Consider the following 19,127-nt stretch of genomic DNA (forward strand, 5'->3'; position numbering starts at 1 on the left):
ATTCATTAAGATAATTTCAAATGAAAAATATATTTTTTAAATATCTTATAATACTGACAGCCCAATCCATCATCTTTCTTAAAACATTATCCAATATTCACTGTCTATAAAGCTTAAACGAAAAAAAATCTAGTTTAAATTCACTCCCCAGATCCATGTACCAGTCTGCACAGTATGTGCTACTGCAAGCTTTTTGCCTGGATTAGACAAAACATTTATAAGACATAAATGGTTCCTTGTTAAATACTAGATGATTGTCAAATTAAGTTTCTTGATGACGATTCTGCCAAAGCAAATGAGGACAGTTCTCTTTTTATTTTCTATTTATCCAAAGCCATTTGTCAAACTTATCAGTTTCCTAAAAAGAGTACATCTCATTATCTGACTTTCTGAGTGGAATTACCCCAGATTCTGTATACAGCATCGTTTTCTGTCCTCAGACTCGTAGCTGCGAAAGATTTCACACATTCTTGGAGTAAGTTATGCTGCTCATTGTCTTAATCATACTATTTTTTGTAAAGAGATCTTTTCCTGGAAAGTTTTACTTTTTGACTTCAAAGTCAATTATCAACAACTCTGTTTTCAGCAGCATTCTGGCCTGTAACTGCGCAACCAGAGTACGGGGAGGATGATTTTGAGTGAGTAGCCTGCTCTGGCAAAACAGAATCTTATTTTGATCAACATCTGCACCACATTCAATATGGTTTCAATGAAACGGGGAACTCAGTGACATTGCCAAAGAACTTTGTCAGTTGTTGGTTATTTTATTTGGGCTAGAATGGTACATAGATTAAGATCTTAACTTTCTGCCAGAATACCATCATGACTGCACTTTGTACTTTGCAACCTGAGTTGGGAGTTTGGATACATAAGCTCATAAAATTTCAAATGGGTATTTCAAATGGGTCACCTGAAAACCATTTGCCTTTAGGCAGTATGTTTTTAAACATTCTGTGAGTCTTCCCATGTCTTCAGCTATGAAGATTCTCTCACAAATATGTCTTAGTAGGTCTATTTTGAATATATCACACATTATTATGAGGATTTGATGAATTTGTCATTTATTCAACATATTCCTTTAATCCGTGTAAACAGTCTTTAGATTATCTGTATTATTGTCAATTACACATTTTCAGAATTGTGTGAATAATAGCACAATTTTGGCTCCAACATATGCATATTATACAGTGTGTAAAAAGACTTCCCCAAGAGTTTTCATGGTCAATGTCAAAAATGTCTTTATATTTTAATCCTATTTCAGCACACTCCATTTGGATCCTTAATGAAATTCCAACATACTTTGACAAAAAAGTTTATTAGTGATGGACAGATGGAAGTAACTACACTCATTATAAACAACTCATTAAAAGCTCTTTGGGCAACCCTTTGTTGCCTTGAATTCAGGCATAGATTACCATTGTGTCTCAGAGGTATCTTATTTATCATCACTCCCTCCCATCAATATGAATCTGTCTCGTTCAGTTTGAAAAATTTTCATTACCAATAATCCACTTCTAAAAAATCAAAATCAATTTTCAAAATAAAAAATTTCTACAACCTCCTTATCAGGATGTATCTCATACTTTGGGTGTATACATGACTCAGCAGTAAAGCACTACATTACCTTGCTACCATATATCTCACACTCTTCCTATTACTATTCCTTGAGGTTTGGGGTGGTAACGAAGGATAGCATGACTAATCAGTGTCAGCACAGACAAGCATCTTGAGTATACATGTCTTGCTTTTGGTCTTCTGGATCTTAGACGTCAGTGCAGAGTGAGTGCATATTCACATTCTCAGAATTCATTGCACATTTGAAGATTTGCTTCAACAATAGTTCTGTTTCTGGGTCTGTTTTGAGTTATCATTATTGTTTAGTATCCTCACATACATTCATCCCTAGGCGTTTTATGGTTCAGTCTTTGCGGATGTGTTGACAATGACCTGGCCTAATTGACCCTCTTGCTGTTCCTCTAACATGGACTGTTCCCCTCCTCTGCGGTTCCCCTTGCCACTGCGTCTGCCTGCAACAGGGTCACACGTGTGTCCACTCACCTGTCGCATTCAACTCTCTCCTAAGATGTCACCTCCCCAGAAAGGTCTTCCTGATCAATGCATCTAAAATAGCATACACACTCCCACATCACTCTTTCTCCGTGATCTGTTTTAGTTGGCTTGAGAGTATTTGCCTCAACTAAATATTACAATACACAATTATTACTGTATTTATTGTCTACCTCCTCTACTAGAATGTAAGCTCCAGCAAGGCAGATGTTATGTCTGTTTGTTCACTGCTTTATTCCCATGATCTATAAGAGTGCCTGGCATGTAAAGGGCATTAATTATTATTTGTGATTAAATTTAACCCAGTTCATTAAACTTCTTTGTGTCATAATGTATTTCTCTGTTAAGGAAGATTATTGTACTTCATGGTCTTTAGTCCAGAATATATTTATTTACAATGATAATCATAAATGTATAGGTTACATTATATTGAACCACTGATATCTAGTTGTATGAACCACAATTGTATTCACCAAAATCTATCAGAAAATAGTGCCTTTTCCCTCATTAAGAACAAAGGAAAATATCAAGTTCATAGATAACACTGACCTATTACACTTGGACTGATAAACCCTTAAAAATACTAGCTGGCTCAGTAGTAGTAACCATATAAATTATTAATGATGTGGCATTTCATTCAAAATATCTTTAAGGGACATATACTAGATTAATCATAGACTTTAATATTGTACTCCATACTGAAATGTTTAATAATGTGTTAAAATGTATTTCATTTCTAGGTTTATTTTTTCTAAGGGAAGTTAAGTTCAGTCATCTTGAAATGCTTGTCCTTTCAAAATTGAATCTATGACATAAAATGAATGGGAAAAGAGAAATTGCATGGCTGAATTATTGATTTATAATTTTAAAAATTTTACTTTTCACAGATTTTACCATAATGGTAAATTCAAGTAAAATTAAAATGCGGTTACATGACAATAGTGATTTGTTCTTAGACAGACTCTCTGGAAGTAATAAAGTTACTAGATGATATATTCTATTTTCCCTGTTAAATAAAATATTTATAAAGGATACAACTTGCAATAGTGTAAGCCAGTTGTGTTTCTCCTCAGCCTTAGTGTTGGGAAGCATTTTGTTAACAACATGTAATTCAGGAGTTGTGCTCCAGGCCCTTCTGATGCTCCATTTTCTTAAAATGATTTTAATTTATCTTAACAAGCTATCAGTAAAATCAGCTCATTTCGAAAATTCCAGAAACAGCTTTGAAAGAAACAGAAATGTGTTCCTTATGAACTGAGTAAGCGGAGTCCTATGTCATGCTGCCACTCAAGCCCACAGATCTCGTGGCTGAGTGATCACAGGCTTCTTTTCCTGGCTCAAAGCATAACCACTGGGGTGTTTTCAGCATGCACCTGAAAGAAAGTAATGTTTTCTCCACAACACAGATGCAGGAGGAGCCCAGAAGAGTGACTGTACTCCAGGCAATCTAATCAACCTTTACTGGGTCTGGATTAAACTTCTGAAAAGCTCATAATTTTATGTGTGAACATTCAGGTCACTACTGACCATTTATTTGCGAGGATTGTTACCCTGTCAACTTGCCTATAATCCCTTCCCCCCAGGATATGCTATGTCACTTCAACACTTCAATAAGTTAAGTATTAATCTCCATTTTAAATGAGAACTTAATTTCATACATTTCTGATTTGTTTTGCTATAAATATTGTTCTTGCTTCAGTGGAAAAGATTTCCAAATGGAACCAAAGTCTACAAATTTTCCTACAAGAATTCTCTCTTGTTCCTACACTGGAATTGATTAGTCAAGGGAATAGTAATTCTCTATCTCACAAAGAATTCTTAGAGAATAAGAATACAGAATCTTGGCATCAAGTTCTATCTATCTCTTTAACCCTTAGCTATAATCATGTTTATCATTTTACTTTGAGCTCTGTTCTAAATTATAGAGTTTATATTCTTGAGGACATTGAGATGCTTCAGAGTTTCTGAAAAAAAAAAAAAAAAAAAAAAAAAAGTATTCTGTTTTGAGTTACACACAGCAATCAACATGTTCCCATATTTGGAACAGAAATTTATAATACTGAAATTCGTAGGGAAATACTAAAACATGCTGGCTCATCACAGGTGACAAAAATAAAGAAACAATTAGATTAGAGTCTTACATTCAGTGTCTAAACCACATTATTTTACTTCCTATTCTGAAACAAAAATTAATAATCTCATCATTATTAAATGACAAAACAATTCTAGCATATATCTCAACCTGTCGTTGATTTAAAAATATTTTATTGATTGAAACACTCACATATTGTTAAAATTCCTATTGAATATGGTATAGTCAGTATTATAGGAGAATATTTTAACGATTATTATGTTTGGGACAGATATTTAATTGCAAGTGTTCTGAGATTGTGAGGTAATTTTTAGAAGTCCTGTTATTTAAGATGTAACTATATGACTCCTGATCTGGGTGATTCTTTACTTCTGAGTAGTTTTCCTCTTGGGTGACTATAAAATAGAGGATTGTCTTGGCTAATATAGCATGTAAAATTTGTTTAGAATTTATGCAGCAGGGTAATCAATAAATTAAAAACATGTATGTGTAACAGAGCTTTTGCTCTGTTTTCTACCCACCATTGGACTTAAAAAATTTGGGGCTGGATCCTTGAAGAAAATCATACTCAGGCATTTTTCCATAATTAGCTTTAATTCATTGCTGCTTCTATAACTATAAGCCTGGTCCTGAACTGAACTTCAGTGAAAATATTCTACTGGGAACTTCCAAACATTTATTCCAAGAATGCTTAAACCGGGTTTATAACAAACGTAGCCCCTAAGATCAACCTAGTCTAGACTCATTATACTCCAGGGAAATCCAAGAATCCTGACAAGTAGGAACGCAGTAAAGTGACATCAAAATATCTGTTCTGGCAATGATCCATATTCCTGTTTTTTAAAAGAAAATGATGCTGCCCATATACTTGCCATACCCTATTGACAAGCAGAGATTATTCTCAATTGGTCATACAAAGATTATAGAATGATAAAATATTATATTACACTCTGAATACAAAGTATTTTAAATAAATATTTTAATTCTATTGTTGACATTTACAAGTAGAAAGCATACAGTATGTTACAAATATCAAAATGTGGAAAATATGAATGTTACATAAGTAACAAATGTAAAAAAAGTCTTTTCTTACCTTCCCCGAAAGTAAGAAAACTATTCATCATAGGAAAATATCAGTATCAAAAACACAGCTTAGGTGTAAAAAAAGTTTTTACACAGTATTAAAAAAAATGATCTAGAAAATGACAGAAAATAAGTGTTGAAATTGGACTTCATATAAATTATAAAAACTGGGTACTTGGTGTAAATGTTAAATGGTTGAAAAATAAGTCCAATCATAGGCTTTCCTTAGATCAATTCTTTAAGATGTTAAAAGCATAGAATATTTTTTTCAATAAATAACTTTTGAAAATGTCTCTTAGGAGTGCTGCTGCGAACACCATTCGCAGCAGGAAGATGGCAGTGTTCTGGGGACAACATGCAATCATTTTGTTCCAAATGGAAGCCTAATGAAAGTCAGGAGACTATAATCATCTGCAAAAAGGTTCAGAAGTTTTAACACAATTTCATAAGAAAGCTTTAAAGTGCTTAACAAAATGACTTAATTTTAGTACCCACTGTCATGTAAAACTTACTCCAATGCTCAGGTATTTCTGAGCAACATCAAACACGGAATCTATAATTCTGAAAAATGTTAATTGTACTTAGTCTTTCTTTCATTCAAGGATAGGGGGGGTTCTTTACTACACTTCACGAGGATTGGTTAAACCTTCTGGATCTTGCAATGCAAAATAGAATTATAACAATACAATGGAAACAGTACACTTACCCCACTGTGAAAGTACAAGTTCATCTCTGCAATGATAAAAGTATTAATTTTAAAAATCACAAATCAAACACTGGTAAATAAGAAAAACTTTGCAAAATGCTGCATGCCACATAGCTAGTTACAAAACACAATGCATGCAGGAAAAGGAATTCAACCAAGCATATTTAAATTAAGAGTTGTTTTGAGTCTGTTTTCAGCAGCATTGTGGTTATTATTCTTTAAAGTTTCCCTCCACCACACCAGATCCTACTGGCCTGTGTTTCAAATGTGACCCAACCTAGTCGGCAACCGTACGTGGTTTGAGTGTTTCTTGTTTTTATATTTTTATAACGCCAGTACATAAACTTCACACATACTGTTCTGCCTCCCCGTCTTTGGGGCCTGGCTTAGTTGTCCCAGCTTTGCCTTCTTCATTTGCTGCTGCTTTTTCTGGGAGAGACGCCAGATCTTTAAAAACATCTACATAATGGCCAAAGCCGGGGCCCCAGTTCAAGAGGTTGTCCCAGTTGAAAGTCCCCACCGGCTGCCCGAGCGCCAAGGGCAGCGAGCTGTCGGCGGGCCCGGGCGCTGTCGCCTGGGTCCCCGCGGGTCCTCCCTCCGCCCTGCGGCCGTGGTAGCGCCGAGGCTTCAGTCTGGCTCCGTAATTATCTTCATCATCTGCGTCAGACTCATTGACTTGAGATAACTTGGGCATCCTGGAAGTGTACACCATTGGCTTCTCCCTGTCATATTCCATTTCTGAGCAGGTGAAAGACTCATGCGAGTCACTGTCAGAGGAAGATTCTGGGGCCGGAATGCCATCGGCTGGGTTCCTCGTCCGGGACAGGGGCCTTCTGCAGTCGTCCTCTGAAGACGACCTCCCGTGGTCCGCGCTGCAGATGCTCGGGTTTCTCGGGCGGGGGGTGTTGAGCCTCTCCACCTCCTCGATGGAGAGCCCCACCGGAGGAGAAGATTCCAGAGGGATCTGCCCCATTGGCTGCTTCAGGCGACTCCCCGGTCTGGAGCCGTGCGAGGCCATGGCCTGAGGGCTCTTGCTTCTCCTGCCCAGCCTTGTGGCATAGTTGAAGACGCCAGGCTGGCAGGCGTCCCCGTGCATGTCCAAGGCGTTCCCGTCCCTCACGGGCAGGTGCAGTTCCCTGGCGGGGCTGTTCCTGTAGAAAGCGGCGGGCTTGGAGAAGGGGGCCGGGCTGTGCCGAGCCAGCGCGCTGGGAGTCGGGCAGGCGGCGTGGCTGAGCGAGCCGGCTCGCAGAGCCTGCCCGTAGGAGGGCTGGTAGGTCAGACTGCTGGCTCCCAAGGGCATGGGCGATTGCCTCGCAAAGCCCAGCGGACTGTGCCTCTGGATAGAAAATTTCGGGGTGTGGCTCCGGAACTGCTTGTAGTGCTGGATGATGTCTGCATCGGAAGGAGCGATGCTGCTGGCGTTGTCAATGTCGTAGTGCTCTATCTCCTGCTCCGGAGACGCCAGAGGGGCGCTGGGGACGGTTTCTGAGTTGTGAGGAAGGTCCGTCTCGTCGTAGATAAGGTAAGGGTTTTCCCTTTCGATGATATCTGGCTTCGGGTTCCCTTCAGGCTGCTTCCTCACGGTCATGTCGTCCCCATACGGGGGGATGTTGTCTGGATCATCGAAAGCAACGTTCTCACTTCCTTTTTTCTTCTTTTCCTTGGGTTTCTTCTCCTCTTTGGGATTTTTGGCCTTCTTCCCCCTGCACTGATTGCACAGGATCAGGCTCAGGACCAGGAGGGCCAGGACGGTGGCACAGCTGCCCACGATGGCAGGCACGGCCCACAGCGGCAGGGAGATCTCTTCAGGGGCTTGACTCAGGACACAAACATAGCCCCCGGGACTTCCAGCTTTGCACACCTTCCCCTGAGGACAGAGGACCCCAAGACAGGCCACCACCATCTCACAGGTCCTCCCCGTGTAGGACTCTGGGCAGCTACAGGTGAAGCCAGAGTGCAGGCCTGGCTCACAGCTGCCCCCGTTCTGGCATGGGTGGGAGGCGCAGTCTCCAGGAGGAACACACTTGTAGGCATACCACTGATTAATGCACAGTAAGTCTCCCCAGCAGGGGTTGCTGGCACAAATGTTCGGGCCACGACAGCCAATCTTCACCGAGGGATCTGTTTTTGAGATGGAGGCCAAGCTATGCTTCCCACTGAAAGGAAGACTTTCTCCACCATACAGCACAGAAGCAATGCAGCCATCAAAACCTGCAGGGGGAAGAAGTAGCAGTGAGGCCTTCGGGAAATGAAGCAAAGGCTTACACTACACTGCTTGGATTGTAAAGAGAAGCTTCACGATCACCTCTTGAGAGAGTAGAGAAACCACAGTCTCAGCCACCGTCCAGTTCACAAGCAGTCAAGCTGTGCATGGTACATCTTAGCACGACGTGTAAGGTTACCATGACACACACATGGAGCACAATGCCTGGATCCGGCTCCTTCTGAAGATTTATGAATGACTTGGACAGGCTGGATTTTCTTTTTCTCTCTCTTTGCATTTATCTATTTCTTTTGTTTTTATAGTTTATTGACCAAGAATTGCATACATAGAAGTAAAACGTTTTTTAGACAACTTAAAAAGAACAAAAATAGGCTAATAACTTCAACCACTCGATCATGCGTTGCCAATGAAGGTGATATTGCTCCCAAGGAGTTAAATGTAGGTTCTTGGGGAGCAAAAGAAAAATTTTAGCTAATATGATGGTTTCTGGGCCTCGAAAGTACAAATGAAAAATATGACTATGATATTAACATTTCATGACCTGGGGATGGCAGGGGTTAGAAAAAAATATCTACAATGTCTCTTTAGGATGCTGATAAAGACAAGATGAAAAGTTGAGAAGCACCTTGTTAAACTTGAGTGCACTAATACCGGTAATGGTTCTATCTCAGAGCCCAAGAACCTCTTTTGACACTAACAAAAAAGCATGATTTGTTTCTGCTTCTTTTCTTACAACATCTAAATGAATTAGTGTCTGTATTCTAAAATAAAGTAAATACATAAGTACTTGTGACCTGGACTTTAACTTTTATGCCTTAACTCTATTACTCATTCATGCATTTTTTCCAGTGTTCCTTATTTGATGCATCATTTCTCTCTAGTGACATTCCCATCCCTGATACCCACTTTTTCCATAAGGGTCGGAACATCGGCTTCTGTTCCTACACTGCTGGCTTTATTCCTATTACTTAGTCTCCTTTCTGACTCATTCTACTCTAAACTCTTAGAGATAGTCCAGGGAGTACCCTGGGCATATTAGGTGGCCACACCCAGGCCCAGTACTTCAATTACCTGCTTGACACTGACAACCCCTAAATGTGTATTTCCAGCTACAGTCTAACTTTGAGTTCCATCCCATCCATCCAAAGGTCTTTCTCAAATATGTGTCGAACTCAAAAAGTCCCAAACCCAATCTGATGTTTCCCAGAGATGGGCTCCTTTTGCAATGTTCTGCAATTTCCTTTCTCAGTGGCACTATACTTCTTAGAGTTGAAAAGTCAGAAACCTCCCTGAATTTTATGTAGTCACCACGACCTTGTGGTGACATTAGTTCCCAGAATACTTTTTGCCTATCCATTCCTTTCTAATTCTTCAGCCACCACACTAATAGGAGCTCACAAGAAACCTTGCCCAGATCACTGAAATGTCTTCCCAAGTAATTTCTGCAAATCCCCTCATGCCCTTCTCAAATTCATTTTCCATGTGGTAGCCTGAATGATCTTTCCTATTGCTGCATATCTAATCTTAACACTCCTGTGATTAAAAAGTTTTCAATAACTTCACATTCTTCTGCGAATAACAACAAAACTGCAACATGGTCTTGAAATCCCTGCTTCATTTCCAAACTCATCTTTTGCCTTTTGACATCAGCCCCAATGTGCTGTGTTCTGTAACCTTTACACAATCTACTTCCTTTTATTTAATTCTCATCAATATAAATTAATCTTTCATATTCTTTCATCATTGTGTACTCATCATTCAGATTTCAGTACACATGTCAATTTCCAGCTAATTTTCCTTTCTTTCTTCTTTTTTTTCACTATATCTTAGAATTATACATTCTTCCTTCACAACATTTATCATAGCTTAAAATAATACATTTACTTGTGTAAGGATTTGATTGATGTTTGTCTCCCTTAATGAATCATATGTTCCATGAAGAGTGTGGCTATGAATGAATAATAAAATAAATAAATGAATAAATGTATAAATAAATGTTTGGTGGACAAGCAAAGCATGGAAGAACCATGGGCTGAATTATATCTTGGTAGGACCGATGCAATTAGCTAAAGGAAGTGATGGCTGATAACTTACTACAAACTTTCTAAAGTTAATTATGATAGCCTTAGAATATGGGATCCATGCTAAATGAGTAGATTTTAGCTGCTCTTTCCACCAAAACCAATTACTTTTTTTTTTCATTTTTAACATGCTCCCCAGAAAAGTATAAACTGATTACTTTTTGAGGAACAATTTTACTTTTCCTTTGTGACTCTACTCAACATAAGCATTTACCTGTTTGAGTGTCTCGATGAGCTTGATTGGGTGGAATTCCTCCAAGAGATATAGTAAGCACATCAAAGCCACCAAAATCTTGAGTAGGATGGATGATATCTCTGTTATATATTCTGTCAATGGACAATACTGTGGCTGTTCCATTTTTCCCAATTAGGAAAGTATGCCAGTGGCCATCGGCAACATATACTTCAGGAATATTTCTCTCCACTTTCCCAGCAATTCCTGCATCTGATGTAAAATGTACTTTGCCATTCTTAATCTGTAAAACATATTAAAAATAATATAAAATTAAAATATAATATGCTTAAATAGAAATTCTTAGGGAAACTAAAATTTTGATCAATCTCAAACAGAGAGCATAGCTGAAGTATCTGGTTATATTAGAGTATACTTACACATCTTGTCTTTACAATTTGAAGTAAAATATCCTTTCACATTTAATCGTTTTAATAGTTTTTAGAGTATTCTTATATTTATACCTACTTTTTCAAGATATACAGAATTATTTTCCAGAATACAATTAAGATAATACAGGGGTGAATAATCATTTAAAAATAAGTAAATTACACCTTCTTTGTGATTATTTGTATTTCAATGGAAGTGGTGAGTATTATATTATTAAGTTTAGTAAAGGGCCCACAGTAATCAAAAAATGTGAAAACCACTTGCAAAAAGAAAAATGAATGCTCAGCTAAAAAGGAAACATAGTTGGAAAAATAAGGACGAAAATAAATTGTTTTACCTCTCATCTATTACTCACTGGAATTTTAGGAAAAATAATGCCTATTATTTATATCACTTATTGAGATGAAAAGCTATGATGAATAAATGGTGAACTCTTAATAATGAGGTGTCTGGGCAAGTCTTCACTTTGGCTGTCTTTTACAATTTATCTAAGGGATATTTGGTTTCTTTTACTTTGCCCAGTAGAACATTGGGTAACAGGATGCTCCTACTCCAGTTTCCAGCTACCAATTTTCCAGTATTTTGAGAAGACCACTTTAGAACATGAAATAATTTATGAGGCAGGATGAGCATTTGGTTCAGGGAGCATGATCCCGTCACAACTGCCAGAGCCGGTGCCTTGGCTAGGGGATGAGGTGGCACTGTGCCTCAAATAACGGGAATCAAAGGCTAGACCGGTTTGTTTTGTCACTCAGATCAAATGCTATTTCTACATGCAACAAATACATCTGGTAGAACTAAAAATCAGTTCATTTGTACTCTGTGGAAAATATGCCTAACACATTTACATACGTTATTCATACAGTAATATTTTATTAAAGCAACCTTTCCAGATAATAATATGTCAGATAGGAAAAAAAAAAAAAAGTTAAATGACAATAACATTTCATCAAATGGGCAACATCTCATGACACAGTAAAAACAGCAACTTCTTTTTAGTTATAGCCAGAGTCGTTTTTGAAAAGAAGCATAGGAAGCAGCCTCCTCCCAGTTTCTCTCCTAACTGGTCTCACCATGTCATCCTTCACCCAGAGCAACTTCCAGTCCTGCAAGCTCCATTCATGGTCAGAACCCTATATAGGTGTACCATTTTTTATCTTTTATATCATATTTTTACTGTACCTTTTTCTATGTTTAGACATGTTTAGATACACAAATACTTACCATTGTGTTACAATTGCCTACAGTATTCAGTACAGTGACATGATGTACAGGTTTGTAGCCTAGGAGCGATAGGCTAAGCCTGGGTTTTTGGCAGGCTAGAACATCTAGGTTTGCGTGAGTACACTCTACCATGTTCACACAAGGATGAACTCACCTAATGATGCACTATGCACTTATCAGAATGTATCCCTGTCATTAAGCAACACATTACTGTACTTATTTGTTCATTTATTTGTTTTTGAATTTATAGAGCTTTAAATCTCTTATTCCAATTCTGTAGACTCACTTAAACAAACACACAAAGAAACACAAAATGATAAAACTTATTTGGAGTAGAAATAAAGTCCATTACCGGCCTATTATTACAGAACTCCAAATATGGAGCTACATCATATGCTAGGAATGATAAGAGATTTGTGAAATGCTTTAAATATCATGTCAATAAAGTTACACAACAGTAGTCTTTCTTTTTGCCTTTCTTTGTGAAATTTTCTCTTTTTATGTTTTTTTTTTTATCTGAACAGATCCAATCTATTCTACATATTCTTCTCTCTCCTCATATTACCATCTTTACCTCCTCCTGATACCTTCTCTCTGCTCTATCCACATGGAACCCCACTGGCTCAACCCTCTTCCTCATTTTTCAAAAAATATCTTCATCTTCTGCCTGCCTGTCTGTGTGTGTGTGTGTACACATGAGGGAGAGAGAAAAAAAGAGATAGACTGAGATAAGGAGAGAGATTGAATCAGAGTATGCAAAACATAAGAGAGAAAGAAGAGTGGAAGAGTCAAAAGAAAAGAAACCCAAGCACCTTGGCCACTGATAAACTAACTCCTAAGTCAAAGTACATTCTAACTAGCTTTCTAGCCTGTACAAGCAGATCATATTCTGGCCATCCAAATAATTTGCCTGCTTACAACAGCCACTGTCTTCTAGGCTTATTTAGTTCTTCTTAGTCACTGTCTTTATTTTATTTTATTTTTTATCTATTCTCTTTACCTGCCAAGCCCATGAATCTCTGAAAAGCTTCTTTTAAAAATTTTCATGCCCAAAGTATGCATTTTGGTTTGTATTAGTCACGATTTTTATCAATTAGCACTTATGTTCCTTTCAGAAAAAAAAAATCTATTAATAAGTGTTTGCTACCAAAGGAACAATCTAGAGAAGTTGCATGCTACCGTCCTGTTGGAAATGCAAGAATTTATGGTGACAAAAATGGTTTTTAACTTTCAGCTTCTTCCTTAGAGAAGAAAAAATTTTGTCTCTGATTTTTTTCAACCACATTGTATTTTGACTGAATTCCTTGGCTTAAAGAGATAATGAAGAGAAATATTCGTATGTCATTTAAATGGCACAAGGACTTGGAAGCAGCTTAACAGATAATGCACAGACCTCAAAGTCAAAGCCTCTCAAAGCACATAAAATATAAAATACATTTCTTGTAGAAGAAGATTTACTTCTTTCTTTGCTTCTTTAATTTTACTTTTAATATCTTTTCAATGAAAATTATAAATACCAAATAATAACATTATACAATGGGGTACGTGTTATGTTTTACAGTTGATTTATTAATTCTCAAACTGGGACCTTTGCTTCAATAATAGAGATAAAGTTATAACCTGAAGCTGTTCTTTTGTAGGGTAGAGTATCTCCAGTTGGCACTACTGACATTTTGGAGTAGATAATTCTTTGTTGTGGGTGCTGTATTGTGCACTGTAGGATGCTGAGCAGCATTCCTGACCTCTACCCACTAGATGCCCATAGATCCTTCCCACCCCTCCAACTATGACAATCAAACCTGTCTCCAGACATTGCTGAGTGACTGTCCCCTGGCCGGGGAAGGCGGGGTAGGAGGGGAGGTAAAATCACCCCCAGTTGAAAATGTCTGGTCTAGGAGGATTATAATTTGAGAAATTTAAAAAAATGATGTTTGTACTACTTATTAAAGATATGTACATGCAACATAACAACCAGGGTTGGCTTGGGCAGACTGAAATTTTGAGGAAAAGAAGGCTAAAGTTTAGAGGTGAACTTCTATTTTTATTTTTAGTAGTTTTTTATGAACTAATCTTTTCAGTAATTATCAAATATTGATTTATGGGTGAAAATACGGGCTTGGTTTCCTAAGAATTTACTAAAATTTATATCAAGAATTATCAATAGAATTATACAAAATAATATTAATGAAAAGTAGTTATAATAACTAAAGAAACTGTTGTCTAAGACATGATGACTTAGCTGTGGGAAAGAAAGCAGAATAGTGTTTTAAAAATTCAGAAAGCTAAAAGCTGATGGAAAAGTACATTTCTAATAAAATTATTCACCAGTTCAGCAACTATTTACAGATGAGAAAAAACAAAATTATGTAAAAGGCTAATGAATCAATCCATTGTTTTCATGAAATGCAATTTTAAAAAATTATTTATTTAAAAATTATTTGGAGAGGTTAGGTAAAATTTTACTTGTACTAAGTTCCAAATATACTTAACTTCACAGAGTTTACCTAGATGGTAAATTGAACATATGCTCTAGAGTAAAGTTAGATAATTTCAAAATGTTTTTCCTTATTGTAATCCTGCCAATTAACGTATACTTATCAGAATTTGAAATAATTCTTAGAGAAAATCTTTTTCCATTTCAAAGCCACATTATATTTTTGTTTTGCTTTGTTTAAAAGTAGAAAAAAAGACATATAAATTTCCACCAGAAAAATAGATTGCAACTAATTCTTTCTGAGCTGGCCTACCTGGCAGTGATCTCTCTTCTAAACCAAAACAAAAGTGTTTAGAAGCCAGACCATTCAGATCTTTGTTACTCTGGCCAATGCCTGGGGAATAGTTAAGACAGATGATATTGGAATAGTGCCCAGCATTAGTCGGAACTCCAATGTGTTGTAAAGAAAAGGACAGAAATTATGGGAGAAGTGATTTAAACCATGACACAGCAGGCGGTCTAGTCAAATGAAGTCACCATTAGCTTTTATCTTACCTTCACAGTAGTGTAATTGCTGCTTTCTTGGATATGGATTAAAATGCCATTCTCGCTTCTTGTCCTGAATTTTATTTCCAGACTGTTCACACCAAAAGATTCCAATGTGGCACCTCGTATGCTCTGTCTTAACAAATACTCCCGCTTCTCATTCTGACTCATGTGGTAGTCCAAGCGCCCTTTGCCTTCTAGAGATAAGGCAGTGTCAGGGGTAATGGCTGAAAGCCAAAAAAAAAAAAAAAAAAAAAGGGGAAAATGAATGCACCCATTAGGCATTTCCTATAGAGTTTTCTATAGCGACCAAACATTTTTAAAAAGGACAATGAAAATATCAAGGTTTGGATTTTTAATGTACCTTAAATCTACTCTTGAAAAAGTAATTTCTATATGTGAATTATTATATAAGTTGATTTCAAATACTTAAATCCATTTCAGAACCATGAAATGTAAAACACTTTCTAACAGTCATTAATCATTTGGGAAATAGTCAAAAAATATTTGCCACATGATATAAATCATGAATATCTGAAGACATAGCCACCTGGAAATATACAGTTGAAAAATTTGTTTGTAATGAGTTTAACTATATTTCCAAAATTTATAACGGAATATATGTTTTCATAGTTACAATGACTTGGGATCTTTAGTCTCTAGCATATTATAAATTTGGACAAATGTGTATGATCAAAATTTATATTTGTAATTAATTTTATTTTCAGTTATCATTATATATAATTTAATTTATCCTCATGTATAATCAGCATATATAATTATAATTTATGATAATCTGATAAAATGTTCACATTCCAGAAATATAGAAATTTAAAGTTATGGTAACAAATAATATAGCTAAAGAAAGGACATTAAAAGATGAGCTCAAAAGGATTTTAGCACTAACTGGTACAATTTGAAAGGATAAATTTTATAGTATGCGACTTATATCTTGATTTCAGAAAAAGAGGCTCAGCCATTTATCTAGCCAATGACTCATCTGATATTCCAGATATATTTAGGTTCCTATCTAGTAAATTCTCATTACTTTAAAAAATCATGTGACAACATATTTTTAAAAATGTTTTCATTATCTCCGAAATAATTAAACATAATTATACTTTCTGCTACTAAGATATTTTAGATTATACTAGAGCCTAAATTTTGTCATACATTTCTATTCATTTCCATATTATAAGTGAATCAAATTTCTCCTTACAAAGTGGTCATGTACCTGTAATTAATATAACTAGTAACCACCTATTTGAAAATGGAAGTACTTTTTATAAAAGAGGCCCCATTAAGGTTAGTTAGTGTGATGCACAGCTTGAAATTAGGGCGTATCATTTTCTAATGATGGCTTGCACATATTAATGTCCTATAACAATAACATTAGGTCTTAAAAGATAATTAACTAATGAAGGGACTTAAAAACTAATATTCAAAACTAATTCCAGGACTTTCAAATTAAAATGAAAGTATCATTCTTAATTTTAACATATTGTATTGCTATTGTATGTTTTGAGCGCAGTGCTGAGTGCCTTAGTGTGTATACTTTTTTTTTACCCAAATACAGAAAATTCAACAAAGAAATATTCCCCAAAGGCAGATAATATGAAACCAAAGCCTGAATAAAGTCCTTGATCTTTTAAATTGACTAGCATTCCTATAGGTAAAACAAAAATAACAGAATGATATATTTATAAGACGGAAGCTAAAGATTTAGTTAAGTTTAAATAATTCTTTATATGGATGTCACTTTTCTTCAGGTTAAAAAAATAAATTTAATATTGTCACTGTATTTTTCCAATTATTTTCCATTTAATATTTTCAATATTTAGTATGAAAATATAATTTCTAATTCAATCACATATTTAGATGCATATATTTGTCTTCTCATGGTTATAATTTCCAGTGAAAGATGGACAGGCTCACATACATTTTTCACAGTATTTCCCAGTCAATCCTTCTTTGCATTGACATTGCTGCCATGACCAGTAGTCCATACAGGTGCCACCATGTTGGCAGGGGCTGCGAGTACAAGCACCTTCTAGTCTAGGGCATCTGTAATAAAATCACAATAAAGAGCTATAAAGCACATGCAAGATAGGGGGGAGTTTGCAAAAAGTAGACATCAACTTTCATGAACCTGTTTAATTTCAAGCACTCTATTATTTGAAGCTCAAGTTCTAACTACATTTAGACTAAATGTAGTCTAATCAAACTAGCAGTTGTCCTGTAATATATGGTCTACCTCATACTAAAGAAGAAGATTAAATAAAAATAATAACTTTCATGATAAAAAAAAGGGGTTACAATTTCTTCTTGAAATTAAGTCTTATTTGGACAAAATACCTCGGTCAAATAAGCATTTCAGCTCAGACGATCCAGGGGCCACATACTTGATACCTCTCTACCAGGCTACTCAGGCAACTAAGGTTTATTGAATGTCTACTATATGCCAAATACTGTTCTAAGCATGGAGGTAAAGTGATAAAAAAAATCCATGCATTCATGAAATATTTATATTTCCTTGTGGAAAAGACAAACGATAAAGAAAAAAAGTTGCTATATATGTAGTTATGTTAGAGAGAGGGAAGTCCTACGGGAAAATTCAGACAGAGAAAGGGCATAGGGAGTATGGGGGTTTGCTGGGTCTTTAGATTAGGCAGTGAAGGAAGGACCTGTCTTTGTTAAGATCTAAACAAAATAAGGGAGCAAAGTATTTCTGGTAGAAGATCACTCCAGGTAGAGGAAACAGCAAGTGAGAAAGCCCTGAAGAGAAAGTGTACTGCCATGTTTGAGGAACACTAAGAGGCTCAATGTGGCGGGAGCTGAGTGAACAAGAAGGAGAAATTAAGGATTCAGGAAGTTAAGGGGTCAGGAAGTTAAAGGGGAGGCCATATCATAAAGCCTTGTCACTCAGGGTAAGGACTTTTGACTTTTACCCTGAGTGAGATGGGAAGTTATTGAAGCACTTGAAGCTGAGAAGTGATAAGACCTGACTTGGGCTTTCAAATTGTCATTCTGGTTGCTGGCACACTGGATATAAGGTCTGACAGAAAGAGAGGAGTCAACGGCAAGTCTAAAAGTTTTGTCTGAGCAGATGTTGACCTAAAAAGATGTTCACAACATATTTTTAAAAGAAAAAAATATTCAATATTTAAAAAAGTATTTGTGTGAACATGGAGAAAGATACAGGATCCACTCCAAAGTATTACCAATGGTTGGCAATCATGACCCTGTATTTTTCTATACTGTTCAATTAATAATAATGATGAGCTAGAAATACTTTGTAACAGAACAATAACAACATATAGAATAAGAAAGGCAAATGCCAAATGTATTCAAGCACTTAAGTTACAAACATGAGAATGTATTCACAGCTTTGTCTTTGTAATTTTATTTCTAGAGATCACATCCAAGAAACTAATGTGCAAAGATTTTTGTGAAAATGTGTTCATTGCAGAGTTATTAATAATATTTAAAATTCAAAACAATGTAAGACATTTGGTATTTTTAGGGATTTGAGTACAATAATTTCATCTTTCGATGCTCAATTACTGCATCATATACTTTTTGCATTTCTCTTTAAAATTGTAAGAAATAAAATTGCCTTACTGATCTAGTATGCCTTGTGCTGCCAAAGCTTGGCTGGGTTCCAGAGGCCTCCCATTGACTGCAAACTCCATTATACACCCAACAAAATCGTGGCTTTCCACGTGTCCTCTCCTCTGAAGGATTGGTTCCAGTGACCTGATACCTCCAACTGTGACTCTATTTGGCTGAACATCAAGAGTCCTAAATAAAAAAGCAAAGGTAAGAATATTAGTACCAACAAAAAAGATTTTTAGTAGAATGTTTAATTTTAAAAAAGAATGAATATGAATGATGTATCAATATTTATTTTTCCCTCTTTGTTACTGTTTCTATTAAAATCACTTATTTTTTGATAGACGAATGGTATATTTCAGCTTTAGGTGCTATTAAAAAAATCTGATTATCATCACATAAACTTTTACAGAATGTGTTTTGAAAGAATTGGGGT

General features: G+C 36.2%; 1 protein-coding gene across 1 annotated transcript in view; it reads right to left on the reverse strand.

Moving 5' to 3' along the window:
* Window positions 1–5,121: 5,121 nt before the first annotated feature.
* The window catches only part of FAT4 (FAT atypical cadherin 4), a 151,781-nt gene continuing 137,775 nt past the window's right edge, over window positions 5,122–19,127 (reverse strand). The window contains exons 13-17 of the mRNA XM_045552311.1: window positions 18,701–18,880; window positions 17,019–17,143; window positions 15,089–15,306; window positions 10,468–10,729; window positions 5,122–8,159 (exon numbers count right to left, since the gene is read on the reverse strand). Coding sequence (XP_045408267.1) covers window positions 6,295–8,159; window positions 10,468–10,729; window positions 15,089–15,306; window positions 17,019–17,143; window positions 18,701–18,880 — 2,650 coding nt within the window. The 3' untranslated portion in view covers window positions 5,122–6,294. The remainder of the gene's footprint in view (window positions 8,160–10,467; window positions 10,730–15,088; window positions 15,307–17,018; window positions 17,144–18,700; window positions 18,881–19,127) is intronic.

This window comes from Lemur catta, chromosome 5 (genome assembly GCF_020740605.2).
Source record: "Lemur catta isolate mLemCat1 chromosome 5, mLemCat1.pri, whole genome shotgun sequence".
Classification (NCBI taxonomy): Eukaryota; Metazoa; Chordata; class Mammalia; order Primates; family Lemuridae; genus Lemur; species Lemur catta.